An 18,305-nucleotide genomic window follows, 5' to 3' on the forward strand; every position below is an offset into this window, starting at 1 on the left:
CGCCACCTGGGCCGCCGGCCGGCGACACGCGCGCCCCGAGCCCGCTCCCGGGGCGTGTGGAGTCAGCTTTCCGGAAGCAGCCAGCCCACCGGAGGAGGTAGACGCGGCGAGGCGTATATATGTGGGTCTCGCCACAAGTGGCTGTGGACGCGGAGGCCCCAGCTCGCCCCGCAGCGGACCGCGGGGGGGACTTGCTTAGGAGGCGGCGAGCGCCGGCCGCGCACCGGGTTCGGGGGCCAGAGGATTAGACATTGCTACGGGAGACGTGTAAACACTGCTCATCGCCGAGCGTGTATAAAACATCCCGTGCTCGCTGTATTGCAGGGGACGCGCCTCTATCTTCTGTTTTCCCTTTGGCCCTTTTTTGCCTGTGTGGTTTAGGAGCAGCGCAGCTGGAACAGCTGATTCCTGAGTAAGTAGGAGCCAGAGGCTCGGATGAACTTTTTTTTTCTTCTCTTTTCTCTCTTCTTTTCTTCCTTCTCTTTTTCTCTACTTCTCTTCTCTTCTCTTCTCTTCTCTTCTTCTCTTCTCTTCTCTTCTCTTCTCTTCTCTTCTCTTCTCTTCTCTTCTCTTCTCTTCTCTTCTCTTCTCCTTTCTTCTCTTCTCTCTTTCCTCTCACCTCTCCCCCACTTGGGAGACCCCGCGAGGGGCGCAGTCTGAGCCGGCCAGGGCGCGTGGGATCGGCAACCGGGCTCAACGGCGGCCCTTCTCCGTGCAGGTCCCGGAGCCAGCGGAGACGATGCTGCGGAGGCTGGTCCAGCAGTGGAGCGTCGCCGCCTTCCTGCTGAGCTGCTCGGTGCCCGCCTGCGGGCGCTCGGTGGAGGGGCTCGGCCGCCGGATGTAAGTGCCCATCCGCGAGCGGGCGGGCTGGGGAGGCTCCGCGGGCAGAGAGGCGAGCGCGGCTACCTGCGAGGGGCTGCGCCCAGCCCTGCAGCCGGGCCGGGGACCTGCGTGAATCCCTCGGACAAACCGGCAGGAGACGATCTTGCCTGAGTCCCGAGGGGACCGAGGTCTTCAGTCCTCGGAGAGACCCCGCCTTTGGGGAGAAGAGGGTGACCGAGCTCCCCGAGTTGAGTTGTGTGACTGGGAAGAAGCCGAGGGACCAGAGGATGCAGGTCTGCGCGCGTTTTACACACTGAATGCGGGTGGCAGCGTGAGTGTGAGAAGGAAAACCCTTACATCCCATTTTATTATGAGTGACATAATTTAAGCATATAAAACAGGACCATATTACATAATGAAGGCATATTATATAAGAAAGTAGTAACGACTTGCAGGGGCGCGCTTCCAAGGGTAGCAGTGTTGATAGCGCTCAGGAAGGCTGCAGTGCTTGGTTCCAAAGCGAGCTTTAGGTGTGGAAACTTTCTTTTTCTTGGAATTATTACTAACAGTTCTTTAATTTGGAGTCAAATATTTGCATTGTAGACCGAAAACTTGTATTTTTGGCATTCTGTTCTGGTGATTCTTTTAAGGACAGTTTTGGCTGAGGAATAAGGGTACGTCCTAGCCACGCAGGGAAGGGACTGTTGGGTGACTGGAGAGTTGCGACAGTGACTGAGCGATGCTGTCCTGTATTCCTGTGGACCAGGCAGTGCGTGAGTGTGGGTGACACCGTCCTCGGGCGATCTTGAAGCTTCAAAGCCAGAGTTTGATATGGTAAAGCCATGCAGTTTAACAGCCGAGAAGAGTTTGACTCTGAAGAAGGAATTAAAGAGAATTTTTCTACTTAACAATAAAAATACAGCAGTATCTAATATCTACAGTCCGGTCCAGGGGGCTTCCTTGTACATTCCCGCGGGTGTACAAAAAAGCAGCTGTTTTATATGTGCCTTGATCTATTATTATTAGAGCAGAAAATCCTTAAATGAAATTACGTTAGACATGTCTGAACCTTGGCACCAAACTGGAAATCTATTAGGAATCTCCAAAGGCAGATTGTGTAGAACATTGTGCAGGAGATAAAGCTGCTTTGTGTTCTTCAAATCGACGTTTTGCTGGTGTATTTTGGAATTGTCTTCAGACTTTTTGCTAATTTTGAGACTGGTGTTAAATTCAATTATTTAACATCTAACTGTGAATATAGATGAAGACCAAAATGTTAAAAGTGCACTTACATACTGTATTTATTTGGCTAAGAAATAACTGTCTTGGATCAGAGCCAATTTTTTAAAAAGTTCCTTTAGAAATACCTGTTTTCTCTTTTGAGAAACAGTAAACGAACCATGATTTAAGTCCACAAGCACAGCACATAAGTAGTGTTAAGTTGTCCTAGTGGCTATTTTTAACTCTTTCTTTGTGGCACCTTGCAAAACACACATCAGAAACCATTTAGCAGCCAGGCTCTGTTGTAGCTTTGTTTGTGGGTGAAATGTAATATTGCAGTTAAACACTCACACTCAGCAGATGGTTATAAAAGTAGCACAAAACACTTCGTAGTTAACGGCTAATGGGTCATCACATTACAACCATGATTTTTCATGGAGGTTGAAATCATCAGTATATAAAGATGTTTCATCAAATTATTACAACCAAGTGAATTATTTTTTCATTGCTGCCAAGTAACAGTAAATGTGTGCTAGACAAAACATTAGTCTACAATTACATAAAATCAGGCTAGCTGCTTGAAAGAAATTTTAACATATAATCAAATCATATTGCTCCCCAATTTTCACCCCATGCAGTAGGGAAACTGCTTAAGAAGTTTATTTTTTAAACTAGGAGGTAACTTTTAAGGGAGAGAAAGTTACTATAACAAGACTTTCTAAACCATGCAAAAAGGCAATTACAAGTTGTGATCTTTTGGCCCTGCTAGTTTGCAAGATTAACTTTTATTATTAGTGTCTATATTTATTTATACAGAATACTATTTATTTATATAGAACAATGGGTTTCACGATGGCATATTCATGTATGTAGAATCCACAAGATTTTGATTAATGGGGCCAGAACATGATCAAGTTGGAGACTAGGGAGTGGGCTCTTGGGATATTCTGTGTGCATCAGCATGGCTTGGCAGGTGGCTACATCTGGGTTGACTTTAGAGAGGGAACCCCAAAGCATCATTGGCTGATTTACTTGGTACCAGACTAGGTCTGTTCCACTTAATGAAAAGCATAACATTCAGCTGAGTCATCAGGGTTGGAAGGGACTTCTGGTGAGTCATCTTAACTGCAGTACCCTAACCCTGTCTCCTCCCGTGTACCACAGAACTTTGCTTCTCAAACTCAGAGTCTCTCCGTAAGATCCTCCCATCAGCACAAGCATCTTGCTTCTTCCTGTGCTGGAAGAAATTTCCATTACTGTTTATTCCCTCTGTTCCTTGATAGTGCCTTAGAAATTTAATCTTGTTCCCCAAAAACTCCTTTGAGAGTGATTCTTCTTCAAAGAACAACTGTTTTGACTGAAATTAGAGCTATCCATGTTACGCATTTTCGCTGAAGTTTTGCAGATTTTTTTTTACAATAATCAAAGACCATAAAGCATAACATATGTGTTTTTCTGTATCAGAATCTAGGTATGTAATAAATGCCATGTTCACTGTGGTGCTATGTAATGTTCACAGACATAGTGAGTAACAGGCTATTATTGATGACATTTATCTAAGTGTTTCAGGGTTATCTAAATTACAAAACCTACATAATTTGAATTTTCTACTTACCTTCCAGGTACATCTAGATTGAACATGCCAGTCATGTATCCCTGTGTCAGTTTATATCTTATTGTGGAAATAAAGAGGATATTTGATGGACCTTATTTCCTGTTGATGATGAAGGTGTCATTGTCTTTCTGAGTCTCTAATGCAATTTTTCAATCAGAGATTTTCAATATTTTAAAGGCAAAAGTCTCTGAAACCCTAAATAACTTGTCTAACAGCATTTCAGGTTTAGCATTTAATAAGATCTGTGTTTCCTAGTATGTGTCAATTTCCTCTAAAAGGCAGATGGAAAGAGAGATACTGTTTTCAACTGGGCAGAATGGTAGGCTTTTTACAAAATAAAGGATGAAATGATCACTGCATCTCCCGTGGGAAGCATCCTGGGAGAGCAGGGCCTTTGAGCTGTGGAGGCTGGGTGACTCACATCAGACAAATTGGCCCGGATGACAGACATCTGCGCAGTCAGAGGGGCATGAGCAATGGTGGCCGGATTTGAACAGACCAACCATTGGAAGTTTGGCTTCGGGTTAAGCAAGAATGGGCTGTCCAGTAGATGTGGAGAGCCGTATACATTCAGGGTATCAGCCAAGAATTGAGAAAGAAATAAAAGCCCCAGTACTGTCAATTAACACTGGTTCAGAATTTCTTTTTCACATGACATTTTGATAAAAATATGTATTAAACTGCAGTGCTTATGAAATACGAAATGCTAGCAGTCCTACTCTTTTAAAATGTTGTAAGAAGATACATTGTACCCAAACATCAATTTGTAGGTTATTAAAAGTTTCCAGAGTACAAACAACTGCTACGGAGTAAGTGAAGTTTCATCTAGTTGCGTGTGACACCTTAAAAAAGGAAGAAAGACTCCTGCATGCCTCATTTAAACCGGGCTCCTGCTAAATTCCTTTCTATTAGGTCATGTCTTCTCTGTACACGCTCTATGGCTTAAAGTCAGTCCACAACCAAAATCCTAGAAGGAAGCTGGCATTCTGGCTATCAGGGCCAGAGAATGACGACTGTTTTCATTTCTTGCTCTCTTCTTTGACTCATTCTCCCCACAATAACCCAAACTCTAGGAATCCCAGTGATGGAAAAAGACTTGGGAACCCTTAGTCTTCAAGCAAATGGCTTATTCTTTCTCATCTGCCCACTGTCATAGAGGCTTATGGCCCCATGTCCACCCTCTAGGTCCTCAGCACAGGCTCTGGCTTCAGCTTCAGCAGGAGACAGGGTTGGGGACTTCGGAAAGGCAGCCTTGCTTCTAGAAGCACAAGGCCTCATGTTCAGAGCTCTAGCTCTGCCAGTTCTCATGGGAACTATGGCAAATTGTTTACTCTTATATCTCATTTTTCCCATTTATAAACGATGATAGTGATGCGTCTGTTATCCTCAAATTTCTCTGAGGAGTTGGAGAAGTCCCCCAAAGGTAATGAAGGCCCCAGACTCCTCTGTGTGGCTGTGTTGGGGAGATAAGAATTCATGGGATGTGGCCCGGTGCAAGGCCCGCAGGTGCTCACAAGATGAGCTGGTTTGAAGGACAGTGGCAGAAATTGGAGTTGACTCGGGCACGAGGTGACTGACGAGGGGACATGATTCTTAAGTACAGCTGGCAGTGTGCTCACAGAGTAACACCGAGCACATGGCGGGCTGTTAAGCAAGTCAGGAAAGCATCTAAAAGGAGTAACGATCAGTTGATTCTTTCACTCTGTTTTCATTAGAGTATTACTTAAAGAGAAAAAGAACTTCATACTTCTTCCTAGAGATAATCTAAGAGAAAAAGAGCAAGTAGAAAAGTGAGTTTTTAAACACTCAGAGTGATACCCCTGAAATTTTAAATTAGAAAAAAACTTGCAGCACAGAAGAAATAGAATGATCTCACATAAACACACGCAAAACCCAGAAGGAGACCACCTACTGCTACTTTATGGAAAAATTACATCTTTTTATTTCTCCCTGGCATTTGGCCTCCAAATATAGGTTCTTGGTACTCCGTCATCTCAAATGTTAAAATTCAGCCCATCATTGAGAAGTTTCCTAGACAGACTTCAGCGCTGGCGTCATGCTTCTGCCCGTTGGTTTCTAGTCTTGTAGCTTGCTGTTCTTTGAGGGTCAGTATTATTGTTTTCTTAGTGGGGCAACAGTGTGTGTGTGTGTGTGTGTGTGTGTGTGTGTGTACACACATGTGCACAGGTAGGCTTGGGAGAGTACTGGGGTAAAAGCAGCTTCCTTTCTATTTCCTGGGATAGGAATCTGGATTCACTTGCCAAAACAACACTGAGGAGACCTCCGGTGGCTTCTCTCCCTTTCTGAGCATGACTGAGTACAGTCATAGCATTTCACATTGGGAAGGCAGCATAAAACCATTGATCTGACGCTGTGCTCCTAAACAGAGGAGGCCAGAGCAGAATGCTATTCTCAGGAGGTGCGGGGGCCACAGTCCCGACCCCAAGGCCCCTCCCCACCCTCCCTGCACCAGCTGGGTCTGCAGAGGGCTAGACTGGGGTTTGCTCCTGCCTGCTTTTCACCAGCAGCTAGCAGCTGACATTGTCTTCCCCTTCTGGCTTTCTTCCTGGCAGCAAGAGGGCAGTGTCCGAGCACCAGCTGCTCCACGACAAGGGCAAGTCCATCCAGGACCTGCGCCGCCGCTATTTCCTGCACCACCTCATCGCCGAGATCCACACGGCCGAGATCAGAGCCACCTCGGAGGTGTCGCCCAACTCCAAGCCCGCTCCCAACACCAAGAACCATCCAGTGCGCTTTGGGTCTGACGACGAGGGCAGGTACCTGACTCAGGAGACCAACAAGGTGGAGACCTACAAGGAGCAGCCCCTCAAGACGCCCGGGAAGAAGAAGAAAGGCAAGCCAGGCAAGCGCAAGGAGCAGGAGAAGAAGAAGCGGCGCACGCGGGCTGTCTGGCCCACCCCGGAGGCCGTGGACAGTGGACGCAGCGTGGAGAGCCCGGCCCAGGTCCCCGCCACACTGGAGCCCGCATCACGGTAATGGCCCCATCCACACTGGGTGCTCCCGGGCTCTCCCAGGCACACAGCTTGATGCTCCCACATATGCCAGGCCAGAGTGCAGCCGCCCACAGCAGTTTCCACCTCTGCCCATACAGGGCACAACCTGTCTCCTGCATCCACCACCACAGCACACCACACCAACCATACCACACTGCACCATACCACACCACACCATACCACACCAACCATCCCACCTCCCCACCGCACCAACCATATCATACCATACCACACCACACCAACCACACCATACCACACCACACCAACCGTACCACACTGCGCCGACCATACCACACTGCACCATACCACACCAACCACACCATACCACACCACACCAACCACACCATACTACACTGCACTAACCACACTACACCACACCAGCCATACCACAGCACACCAACCACACCATACCAACTACAGCATACCCCACAGCACACCACACCAGCCACATCACACCACACCCACCACATGACATCACACCACAGCACACCACACCAACCAAACAGCACACCAACCACACCGCACCAACCACACCACCCACACCATACCAACCACTGCACAGCACATCACACCATATTACACTGCACCGAACCAACTGCGTCACACTGCACCAACCACACCATCCACACCAACCACACCACACCATACCACGTCCCCCAGCTCCACTAATGTCGTTGTTTAGTCACATGCTTCAGAAAGTAGTGACCCTCTTCATCACTTCCTGAAAAGTGTATTCACTCCTCATTCACATTTTGGCAAACTTGGTAGTCTTTTTTTAAGGTCTTTGTTACTTACTTACTTACTTACTTATTTATTTATTTATTTATTTATTTATTTATTTATTTATTTATTTATTTGTCTTTTTGAGACAGGGTCTCATTATGCAGTTCAGGCTGGCCTTGAGTTCACTTTGTAGCCCAGGCTGGTCTCAAACTCACAGTACTCATGTGCCTCAGCCTCTTGCGAACTGGGATTACACACGTGTATCACCACACTGGGCTAGGTCTTTTTTAAAAGTCATTTCATGTCTTACTCTTTTTTTTCCTACTTTAAGGAAGAACATGGAAGGCTTTGATATTATCTACAAACACTGCAGAACAGTATCTTACCACAAACAATTCTGAGTTATTCACTATTTATTTAATCAAGTATATTTAATTAAATTTTTAATTGATTTTTTAATTTAAAGAAATTATTTTTAAACACATGCTTTATTTGTTTAATTAATTTTAACTCTGATTTCTGCCAGCTCTTGAAAAGGAAATGATTTCTGGAAAACTTTTAAGCATTGGCTTGAGAAAGTTTTAAATTTTTCTCATGCATCTGCTTGTCCACTGGCAAGTTGAAATATTTTTTCCAGGGTAATACAGTGGTAGTAATAAGACTCTACACTTACGTGGCTTGTTATCCTTCTTATCCTATAAGCGTTAACTTACATACATATCGCAGACTTTAAAGTCAAATAAGCAGTTCAGGTTTGGGGTCTGAACTTATAAACGGTCATAAGCTTTGGCAAGTGACTTAGTCAGACTGACTTTCATCTGTGAAATGAAGATGGTAACTGTACCAAGCCCATAGACTTGTGTAAGGATTAAATGCATTAAATGCTTGTCAGAAACACTCAGTAAATTGCAACATACTGTGTTCATGCTTTTAGACCTAGTTCTAATTACACTATGTTATGCATATATACATTTACATATATATTACACCATATGTACATGTATGTAAGTATACACATTACCTATATATGTACACATGGGCTATGTTTCTGTGAGGTAAAAAAAAAGGCAGGTGTTAACTTCATATATAAAGTAAAAAACTAAAGCAATCCATGAAGACCTAAGTTAGTCCTTGGGAAAGACCATCTGTAGAACTGGGTTTATTCCCCATCTCTGATGTTTAGCTCAGTGCTCTTACCAGGGTTGCGCTTTTTTTTTTCTTTTTTTTTGGTCTTTTTGAGACAGGGTTTCACTATGAAGTTCAGGTTGGCCTTAAGCTCACTTTGTAGCCCAGGCTGGTCTCGAACTCACAACAATCCTCCTGCCTCAGCCTCCCGAATGCTGAGATTACAGGTGTGTGCCACCATGCCTGGCTCGGGGTTGCTTCTTTGTCCATATATTTCCACTGATGAATAGGACTTTTTTTTTGTTTTGTATTTTATTTTACTTTTTGATACAACACTTCTGTGGGGTTTGAAAAAGAGAAAAGCAACACAAGCACACATCAAATGCAACTAATGATCTCATAACTGAAAGAGTGCCATTACTTCAGTTTTTTGACACTGGTACACATGGGTTTCAGAGTGATGTTTCAAAGCAGAATTTGAATCTATTCACTAGCATTATTCTCTTTAAATTCACAAATCCATTATTAAATAGTGTATAAATTAGAAATTTATTGGATCTGTAGTACAATGTCAGCAATCAGTGAGAAATGGCACTAGAGAAATATTTAGCACAGTGAGTGACCTACCTGGCAAGTTGCTAGGATGTGACAGCATATTTTAAGATGGAACCCTAACTGTATGTATTTATAACTAATGTGAGGAACCTACTGTATTGTCAAAACTTTTTTTGGTTCATTATACATAATTATTTTTAAACATATGATCAATTTTTATGGGGTTTGCTCATTTAAAATCTGCAGTAGTCTTCAAGTATCTGGAGAATTTATGAAAATCAACACTGATCAATTATTAGGCCCAATACTACCCCCCAGTTAAGTACATCTAGTGTAAATTAGGCAGTGGCCTAATCAAATCCAGACCTAGCACTGAAAGAAATAGGATGTCTCTGCTTTTCCTTTTGCTTTCTTGTTTGTGAGGGACATACATAGAAAAAAAAAGTTTGGCAGCCAGATGTTGCCTGTCTCCAGGCACAACCACGCGGAGATGAGAGCAGGGGATTGAGAAGTGTGTTGGTGAGAATGTTTGGGGCTATGCACATTTCTGTAATCCAAATAAAATCTTTAGAATCACTATTTTAAAGTTTCATAAGTGACCAATCTCTTTTAATGTCCTATCTGTAGTCCCCCACATTATACTTCTGGGAGGTATAATGAAGTAACATGCATGATTTTCTTATACTATACATAGAATTTCTTAGAGGTAAAGTTACTTCCTCTCAGATGACCTTTCAGGAGGAAATACACAACTTTAAATTTTAGGGATTACACTTTAAAGTTTTGATGTAGATAAGATAATACAGATGCAATGGGACTCTTTTCCTAGAAATCATATAGCTTGGCTTGGTAAATACTGATTTTGAAAAATATAAAAAGCTTTTTGGTAGTCGAAAGAGCTAAAATATTGTCACATCCCCTACATATATTGCACACTTACATTTTTAGGTCATGTTTTGTTTTACTGGGGTTTTCCATATGTAGCTTTGTTAAAAGAGAATTCAGAAGGGAAGGTAAAAAACATTCCAGACAGTGTGAAAAATAATTAAATGATCTTTTCTTTGATTCTTTTACTGATTTTTTTCTTTCTTTTTTTGAGAAAATAATGCTCAAAATATTTTTCATTTCCTCCTTGCTATTCTTAAACTCAACTCACTAAAATCAGTACAGTACACAAATTATTGAGTTTTGAAGTTGTCCTTTTTACTTTATTCATAACGTCCATTCACATCCACCTACCAGTTAAAATACTAATTTTAAACCTTTTGTTTTAGCATGTCAAACCAGACCATTGATAAACAGATCAATTCCTTAAGATGTGAGAATATCCTAAAGGCTCAACTTGCTTTTCTTTTTTTAAACTGCACATAAAACTTCAAAATTGCCCAGAGTGTTCTCCTATGCTGGTATTGTGGTGTATATCTGTGTTCCTAGCTACACAGGAGACTGAAGCAGATGGATCACAAGTTCTAGGTGAACCTGGGCAACTTAGCAAGACCCTGTGTCAAAAGAAAAAAATTTAGAAGGGGCTGAGAACGTGGCTCAGGGATAGAGAAATTACTTAGCATTTGTGAGATATGAGACCCTAAGTTCCATCTCTAGCACCATGAAAGGAAGGAAAGAAGAAAGGGAGCGAGCAGAAGGAAAGAAGGCAGAAAGAAAGGAATGAAGGACCTGCTCTTTTGTAGGTCTCATATCCATACATGTCTGCCATATAAAACTGCCCACAGTGGTCGCTGTAAATTCAGTGTTAAACAGCCAGTCACACCCCATTCTGTAGCTGCTTCCTTAAAAATAGTTGAGTATTCACTGAAGAAGACTACCCAAAGAGAGGAAGAAAAAGTCTGCTAACCCATCTTAAACACTGTCATTACATTATTTAGATAAGTTAGAAAAAGGTCCCAGTGGTAACTTCTTCTGAATAGTAAAACAGACATAATGATACAAAGTACTTCTGTTTCGTACTTTTAAATCAGTTTCTTGTTAGTATTCTTCCATTCAGAGTAGGCTTTCCTAATGACTAAATGCAGGATCCATTCAGAACGCCAACAGAGTGAGAGACAAACAATTCTTAGTTTTGTCTTTGAAAACTAAAATCCAGTAACAGTTTCTTTCATCAGTGCTTACAGACAGTTAAAGAAATGACAGATCTCATCATATATCATCAAATAAACATGCTCTGCTGAACTATACACCCTTCCATCCAGCACCCAAAGTTCCACGCTTTCACTGCCATGCTGTTATGTCAATGAGAGATTCTCTAAATGAACACGTGGATAAAATAAACAAATTGGATTGCCCAAGTCAACATACTGGGAAATATTCTAAGCAAGGTGTGCTGTTGATAGATGTCCCAACCTAGCTGTATGCCTTTGTCAAATTCGTCCCTTCCCAGATTCACCAGCTGAGAGCTTTAGGAAATTTTCACAGGATCCCTTCTTTTCTGACACAGTTAGAAATGTAGGTCTTTTCTTCTTTCTGCATCACACTGATCATTTAGTTGGGTTAAAGACCCAAGCTGGGAATGCAAGATTGACCAAATCTAAGGTTAAAAAACCTCAGAAATGATACAGAGCTTCACTAAAGGTGGTAAGAATGATGAATTAAAAAAAAAAAAAAAAAAAAAAAAAGACCCAAGCTGGGGCAGTGGTTCTGGAGAGAAAGGATCCCTGTCTGTAATTGAAGAGATTTGTGAGAAGTCCCATCGGTCTCTTCCCATTGCGATTCTTTGTTTCTTAATTTATATCCTTTATTTTATATCTTCAACTTTGTAAGCAAATTAACCTCTTTTTCCTCTTGTTTTCTTTTCTTCTATTTGCAGGAGGCGTTGAAATTTTCAGCAAAGACCTTCCAAGGACATATTACAAGATTTTGTAATAGTAAACTTATAGAAAGTATTAGAGATATTTATTGTCTGTAAATACTGTAAATGCATTGGAATAAAACTGTCTCCCTCATTGCTCTATGAAACTGCACATTGGTCATTGTGAATAGTTTTTTTCTTTTGCCAAGGCTAATCCAATTATTATTATCACATTTACCATAATTTATTTTGTCAACTGATGTATTTATTTTGTAAATGTATCTTGGTGCTGCTGAATTTCTATATTTTTTGTAACATAATGCACTTTAGATATACATATCAAGTATGTTGATAAATGACACAATTAAGTGTCTATTTTGTGGTTGATTTTAATGAATGCCTAAATATAATTATCCAAACTGATTTTCTTCTGTACATGTAAAAAATAGCAGTATTTTAAATTTGTAAAGGAAGTCTAATAAAATATAATCTAATTATACCATGACTCAGAAAGTAAATTATATCCTTCAAAATTTCTAGTAGAAGGAACATGAATCAGTTGTTTTTCTTCTTTATCTCTAATTCGAATACAGTTTTAAGCTTAATAAGTTTATCTGGACATATATTCCAACATACTCTCTTTAGTTTCTAGTTAAAAATCACTTTAAATATATTTTATTTTTTATTTTAAAGAGTAAAAACAGGATAACATAATAATAGGGGGACTTACCAAATTACAGAAAAAGTAGTGGGAAATTATCAATGGTTGTTGTTTTATATATTGTTATCTACAAGATAGTTTCTCAGGAAAACAAATAGACAGTAGCTACAGACAAAAGTGGTAGGTTATTATCAATAATTGTTGTACTATACTTTGGTATCTTCAAAGTGGTTTCTAAAGAAAATAAATAGAGCTATACATGAGTGACCAACTGAATATTCATTGACTATTCTCAGTGGTTGTTGTAGGAAACACATAGTAATAAACATACATCCCTTTATGAAATAGCATAGGAACAATACAAATATTACAGACTTATGGACAGATTAGTAGGAAAATATCAGTGGCTGCTGTAATACATGGTGGTATCTTCAAAGTGGTTTCTCAGGAAGACAGAGATACGCAAGAAAGATCTAACAAGTAGTTACAGCCTAAGGATTGTGAAAAATAGCAGATTTCTTCCTCACCAGTGACTCCTTTCACTGAAGTGTGAGACTGGAACGAAGGCTAGGATTGAAAAGAGGGACCGAGAGACTTGCACCTGTGTCTAGCAACAGGCTGTTCTCTTTTTTCTCTATAGTCATGATTACCTGGGGCTTCTCCATGGAGATGACAGTCTGGCCAGAGGGAGAAGGCAGAGTATGCCCTGAGCCCCCTCATTTCTGTTAGGCTGACTGGTAGGATGGGTCTGAGCTCTGGGGCCTCCACTTCAGAGGGCAGGCTGATCTCCTGTGGTCACCTTTGCATTCAGAGCATGGCCCAGGGGCTTCTTAGGGCAGTACCTCTGGAGGTGGCCTGGCTTTTAACAGTGGTAGCAGATGAATGTAGTTGTCGAGTTCTTCTTGGGGTCCCGAGAATCAGACTTAGGGTCTGTTTCTCTCGGTGCTGCAGCAAAAGCAGCTGCTTTTTCTCGGTCTCTTTGTTTTCTCTCCTTGGCCTCCTCCTCGTCATGGATATCGAATACTGAGGAGGCAGTCCTTACTAACATCTCAAGTGAGCCATCTGGGGCAAAAGCCATGTTGTGTAGCTTTTTCCTCTCCAGCCTCCCAGCACATTGGGACCCAGCAACCACTTAGTGTCCTGTCCCCAACCGTGAGCACAGGCAATGGGAATCTCAGTGCAGACCTCTCTGGAGCTCCACGTGCTCCTCCACTGCAGCCTGTACTATCAGGGGAAGAATGGCTTCCAGGGGATCTCCCCAGGTATTACACAAGGTCCTCCTGGTTTCTAGCTTCCAAACTGCTCTTGTGACCCTGGTCAGCTACACCTCTGAGTCTTTGGGTGGAGTCTGTATTCTTGTATTCTCTGAGTCCTTGTTCAGCATCTGCTCCTCCGCTGACTCTGGACCTTTCTCAATGGCAGGGGCAAGAGTGACCCATTGTGTGGCATGTATTCCCAGGGGTTTCTCCATGTCGGGATGATTCACGCAAGTCCCCAGGCTGGCCCCTGCAGCTGGTGCATGGCGGGCCAATGGTGTCATTCCTTCTCTATGCCATGATAGTTCTCAACCATGTGGCGGTGGCTGGTTTGGTGGCCAGTGCGCACCAGCATGCTCTGCTGTGCTGCTTCCCAGACACCAGCTGCCCACCTCCTGAGTGCTTGCAAGGCTGGGGTGCAGCCCAAAGGCTGGAGCTCCCCACCTCATGGCTTCACGAGCGCAGGGGGCCCACCTCCCCTAAAATATATTTTAACCAATATTTTAGTTCAGGTCAATAGGACAGCTGAACTACCTAGACATTTTATAAAATATTTTTAATTTGACTTGAAGAAGAGAAGGAAAGAAGAGCGAAGTCAGGAGAAAAATGAAAGAACCTGTCTAGAGTGTTGGCAGTAGCTAACTGGAAAGGAAAGAAGCAGGTCAGATTGAAGGCTGGTTTGTAATGTCAACCAATGTAAAGTTTGAGAGATCTTGCTCTTCCTGATGAGAAGGAAAGTGCTCTTTGAGAATTCTGCCTGCTGTGGGTGACCAGAAAAAGAGAGATGAGAAATGGGACAACTGAAAAAGCCTCCAGCAGTGAGGACTGTCTTGCTGTGATCTCAGGCCCTCTTCCGCTGGCAGCAAACAGCGCAAGTGTCATGCTGTGTGGAGTCTTCCCATTTTGAACATCAGTCCAGATGTTCTGTCTCTATATTCAGGAAAACACATGCACACATTTCCTTCTAGGGAATTTGTTTCCTGTAACTGTCTAAAACTTAAGGCACATCAGGAAAAAGAGAACAGAACAATAGCAACAACAACAAAATCCCTATGAATCAAGCATGTTTAGGAAGATTCTCTTATGACCAATTTCCTGTTCAATGTCTATTAGATTATTAGATGTTCCAGAGTGTGCAAGAAATAAAATGCTCTGTCTTTAAGATTCTGTCACTCCAGTGGCAGATTAGAAGAAACACTACATATATAAGACAACTAAATGCTATCTATGAGAAACTGAAATGACACAAAACTTCATGTACATTTTTTAAAGGGAAACCAAAAAACACATAGGGAGAGATTAGTACAAGTCAGGTCTGAGTAGGGTTAGGTTTCTTTTCTATTGGTACATGCTCACAGTACATCATGTTTACACCTCATGTGAAGTCAGTGCATGTACAGAGCACATCTTTATTCCTCTTCTCACCCCCTCTCCCTTCATTCCTTCCCCTCCCTCCATCTCTATCCCCTTTCCATTTGAGACAGATGTATCTCCCCACTCCCCAGTTTTTAATTTGCTCTGTATTTATATTGTACATTTCTCATGTAAGAAAAGTCAGTATGAAGAGTTCTCAAAAAACTAAAATTGGAAATTCCATTTGATCCAGTTATTACCCTTTTAGATTTCTTCTCAAAAAAGTTAGACATCACATTACAGTGATCTATGCCTAACTCATATTTATAGCTGCACAGTTTATAATAGTTAGATCTTGAAAGCAGCCCAAATGCCCATCAATGGATGAATGGATAAAGAAGATGTGTTTTTTTATACAATGGAGTACTACTCTGCCATAATGAAGGACAAGCTTGAGACATTTATAGCTAAATGGATGCACCCTGACACCATATCAGGTGAAATAAATCAGACACATTTAAATACCACATTGTTTCTCTGGTGTGAGAAACCAAAATTGTAAATAAGAACCAAAATTTGTAATAGGCATTGGGAAATGGGAAGAAAATGTTCAAACGTGAAGAGGAACAAGGGAGGAAGCACGACAAGAGGAAGGATGGGACAAGAAAAGAAAAAGGGAAGAGAAAGAAACAAATCTTTTGGGTTAAGCAGCTCATTGTGGTGGCTCACCGGGGTTCCTGAAGATGTCTGGGCTGATTCTTTGTATTGTTTTCTTAGTCTCAGTTGCATTAATTTCTGCATTAATTCTAAACTTTAAAATTTTCTCCCCCACACAAGCTTTGTGCTTGACTTGCTGTTCTTTTTCTAGAAGCTTGAGCCTAAACATTAGGTTATTTGAACTCTGTTTTTCTAACATAGTAATTTACCACTATAAACTTCCCTCATAGGACTGCTTTCATTGCATCCCATAAGTTCCACTATGCTGCACTGGCATTATTGTTTAATTGTAGATGCTGTTGAATTTCTTCTTAGTTTCATCTGTGAGCCATTGATTGATCAGGAGGTTTTTAATTTCTTTATATTTATGAAGTTTTTGTGATTTCTTTTGTCATTGATTTCCAATTTCATTGCACTGTGGTCTGATAGTATTCATGGGATAATTTCCATTCCTTTATATTTACTTAAGCATGTTCTATGAGCTAGTATGTGATCTATTTTGGAGAACATCCCATGTGCTGCTGAGAAGAATGTGTATTCTGATGTTGTGTGGTGGGACATGCTGTAGACAACTATTAAATCTATTTGTTCAAAAGTTTGGTTCAGTTCTAATATTTTTTTGTTGATTTTTTGTCTAGTTGGTCAGTCTATTTGTGACAGTGGGGTATGGAGGTCCCTCATTACAACTGTAGTAGTGCTTATCTGATTTTTCATGTCCATTGATATATATTTTATCTAGCTGGGTGCTCTGGTATTTGTTGCATGTATATTTATGATTATTATCTCTTTTTCTTGGATTTTTCCCTTTATGTGGTGACCTTCTTTGTCTCTCTTGATAGGTCCTGGTTTGAAATCCACTTTGTCTGCAAATAGAATATCTATCCATGTTCTGGTTCAGGTTCTTGTGGAATGCACTATTGTTTTCCACCTTTTGACTTTCCATGTTTGAAACTTTTTAAATTTAAATGTGTTTCTTATATGCAGCATATTGTTGGATCTTGCTTCTTGATTCATTCTGCCAGTCTGTTTCTTTTGCTTGGTGAATTGAGACTATTTACATCTATGGTTATAACTTATATATATTGATATATCTTTGTCATGTTATTTTCCTGTCGTTGGTTCACTTTTTTGCCATTGTTTAGTTACTTGCCTTGCATGTGGATTCATTCTGTTGGTATTCATGGAGCTGTAGTCCTCATTATCTCTTTCAGAATGCCCTCCAAAACATTTTGGAGTGCTGGTTTGATAATCATGAATTTCTTCAGTTTTTCTTTGTCATGGAAGTATCTTAGTTCTCCATCAATTTTGAAAGAGATTACAAAGAGCTTTGCAGGTTACATCAATCTGGGCTGAAGGTTGTTTTCTTCTAGAGCTTAAAATTCTTCTTCTATAGCTGATATTCTGTACTGACATTAGCTCATTCTGCTGCATATATTTTCCATGGAATTTTTAATCTCTTGGACATATGTTTCAATCTTTTATGGATCCCATTTCTTTCCTATGTTGGGTGTTCATGATTTTCATAATTTTCCTAAGTTTCTCTATTTTTAAAAATCTGTATCTACTCTAGAATCACTAACCATATCTTTCATTCTGGTCTCCATCTCTGTAGTTATCTCAGAGATTCTTTCTGATTTGATTTTTTTTCTAGAGTTGTTTTCATCTCCTTTGTCACTTCCACTGTTACCACTTCAGACAGAGTCCAGAATTTTGAACTGTTCCAGCACATTGCCCTGGGTTTTTTTTTTTTTTTTTTTTTTGAGCTGGAAATCTGGGATTGTATCTTGCTTCTATGTCTTCTCATTTACTTTTTTGTTTTAGTTTAATTCCTGGATTGATGCTTGTAAGTTGCTTATTGCATGTAGCTTTATTGCTAGTAATGAGAACTCTTAGGAAAGGAGTATTTCTCAGAGATGTTTCCAGGTGTAGCTGGACTTGTATTTTGAATCTGTTGCAAGATCCTACTTCTTCAATTTATTGGAAGTAAGAAGTTTCCACCTATTTGGCCCAGTCCCTGTTTCTTTGGTTGGACTATAGTATTGCTCATGACCCTCAGACAATCTTCTTGGCATAGCCAGAGAATAACTGATTAAAACAATCTTGTTACCTTGGCTAAATTAGTACCATCAGTAATAACAATAGCATCAAATACAGCCTAGAAAGTGCCAAACTGTTAACTATTAATTTGCCACCTTTAACCTTATGAATTAGATTTGTGGTTATATAACAAATCTAAAACAAACCAGACAACTGTATACAGTAAATATGCTCTTGTATACAGTAAATATGCCCTTGATATAGCAACTTGTCTCTCAGAGGAGAAAATTTAAATAAGGTTATGGGGGAAATAGAGAACTAGAAAAAGAGGAAGTGATTAGAAGCAAGACTGGAGGGCAAACTATGGGAAACTGGTGAAGAAGACAGGAGGGAAAGAGAGAAG

The 18,305-nt window shown here is 41.1% G+C and overlaps 1 protein-coding gene across 1 annotated transcript; it reads left to right on the forward strand.

The window, feature by feature from the left end:
• Positions 1-12,377, forward strand: Pthlh (parathyroid hormone-like hormone; the record flags this gene model as incomplete). The annotated part of the gene is given in 4 exon segments (XM_005407152.2): positions 1-412; positions 719-840; positions 6,232-6,651; positions 11,897-12,377. Coding segments are annotated over 3 exon segments (531 nt in total). The 3' UTR covers positions 11,907-12,377.
• Between the last annotated feature and the right edge of the window lie 5,928 nt (positions 12,378-18,305).

Source organism: Chinchilla lanigera, unplaced genomic scaffold, assembly GCF_000276665.1.
Source record: "Chinchilla lanigera isolate Chin_1 unplaced genomic scaffold, ChiLan1.0 scaffold00104, whole genome shotgun sequence".
Taxonomy (NCBI): Eukaryota; Metazoa; Chordata; class Mammalia; order Rodentia; family Chinchillidae; genus Chinchilla; species Chinchilla lanigera.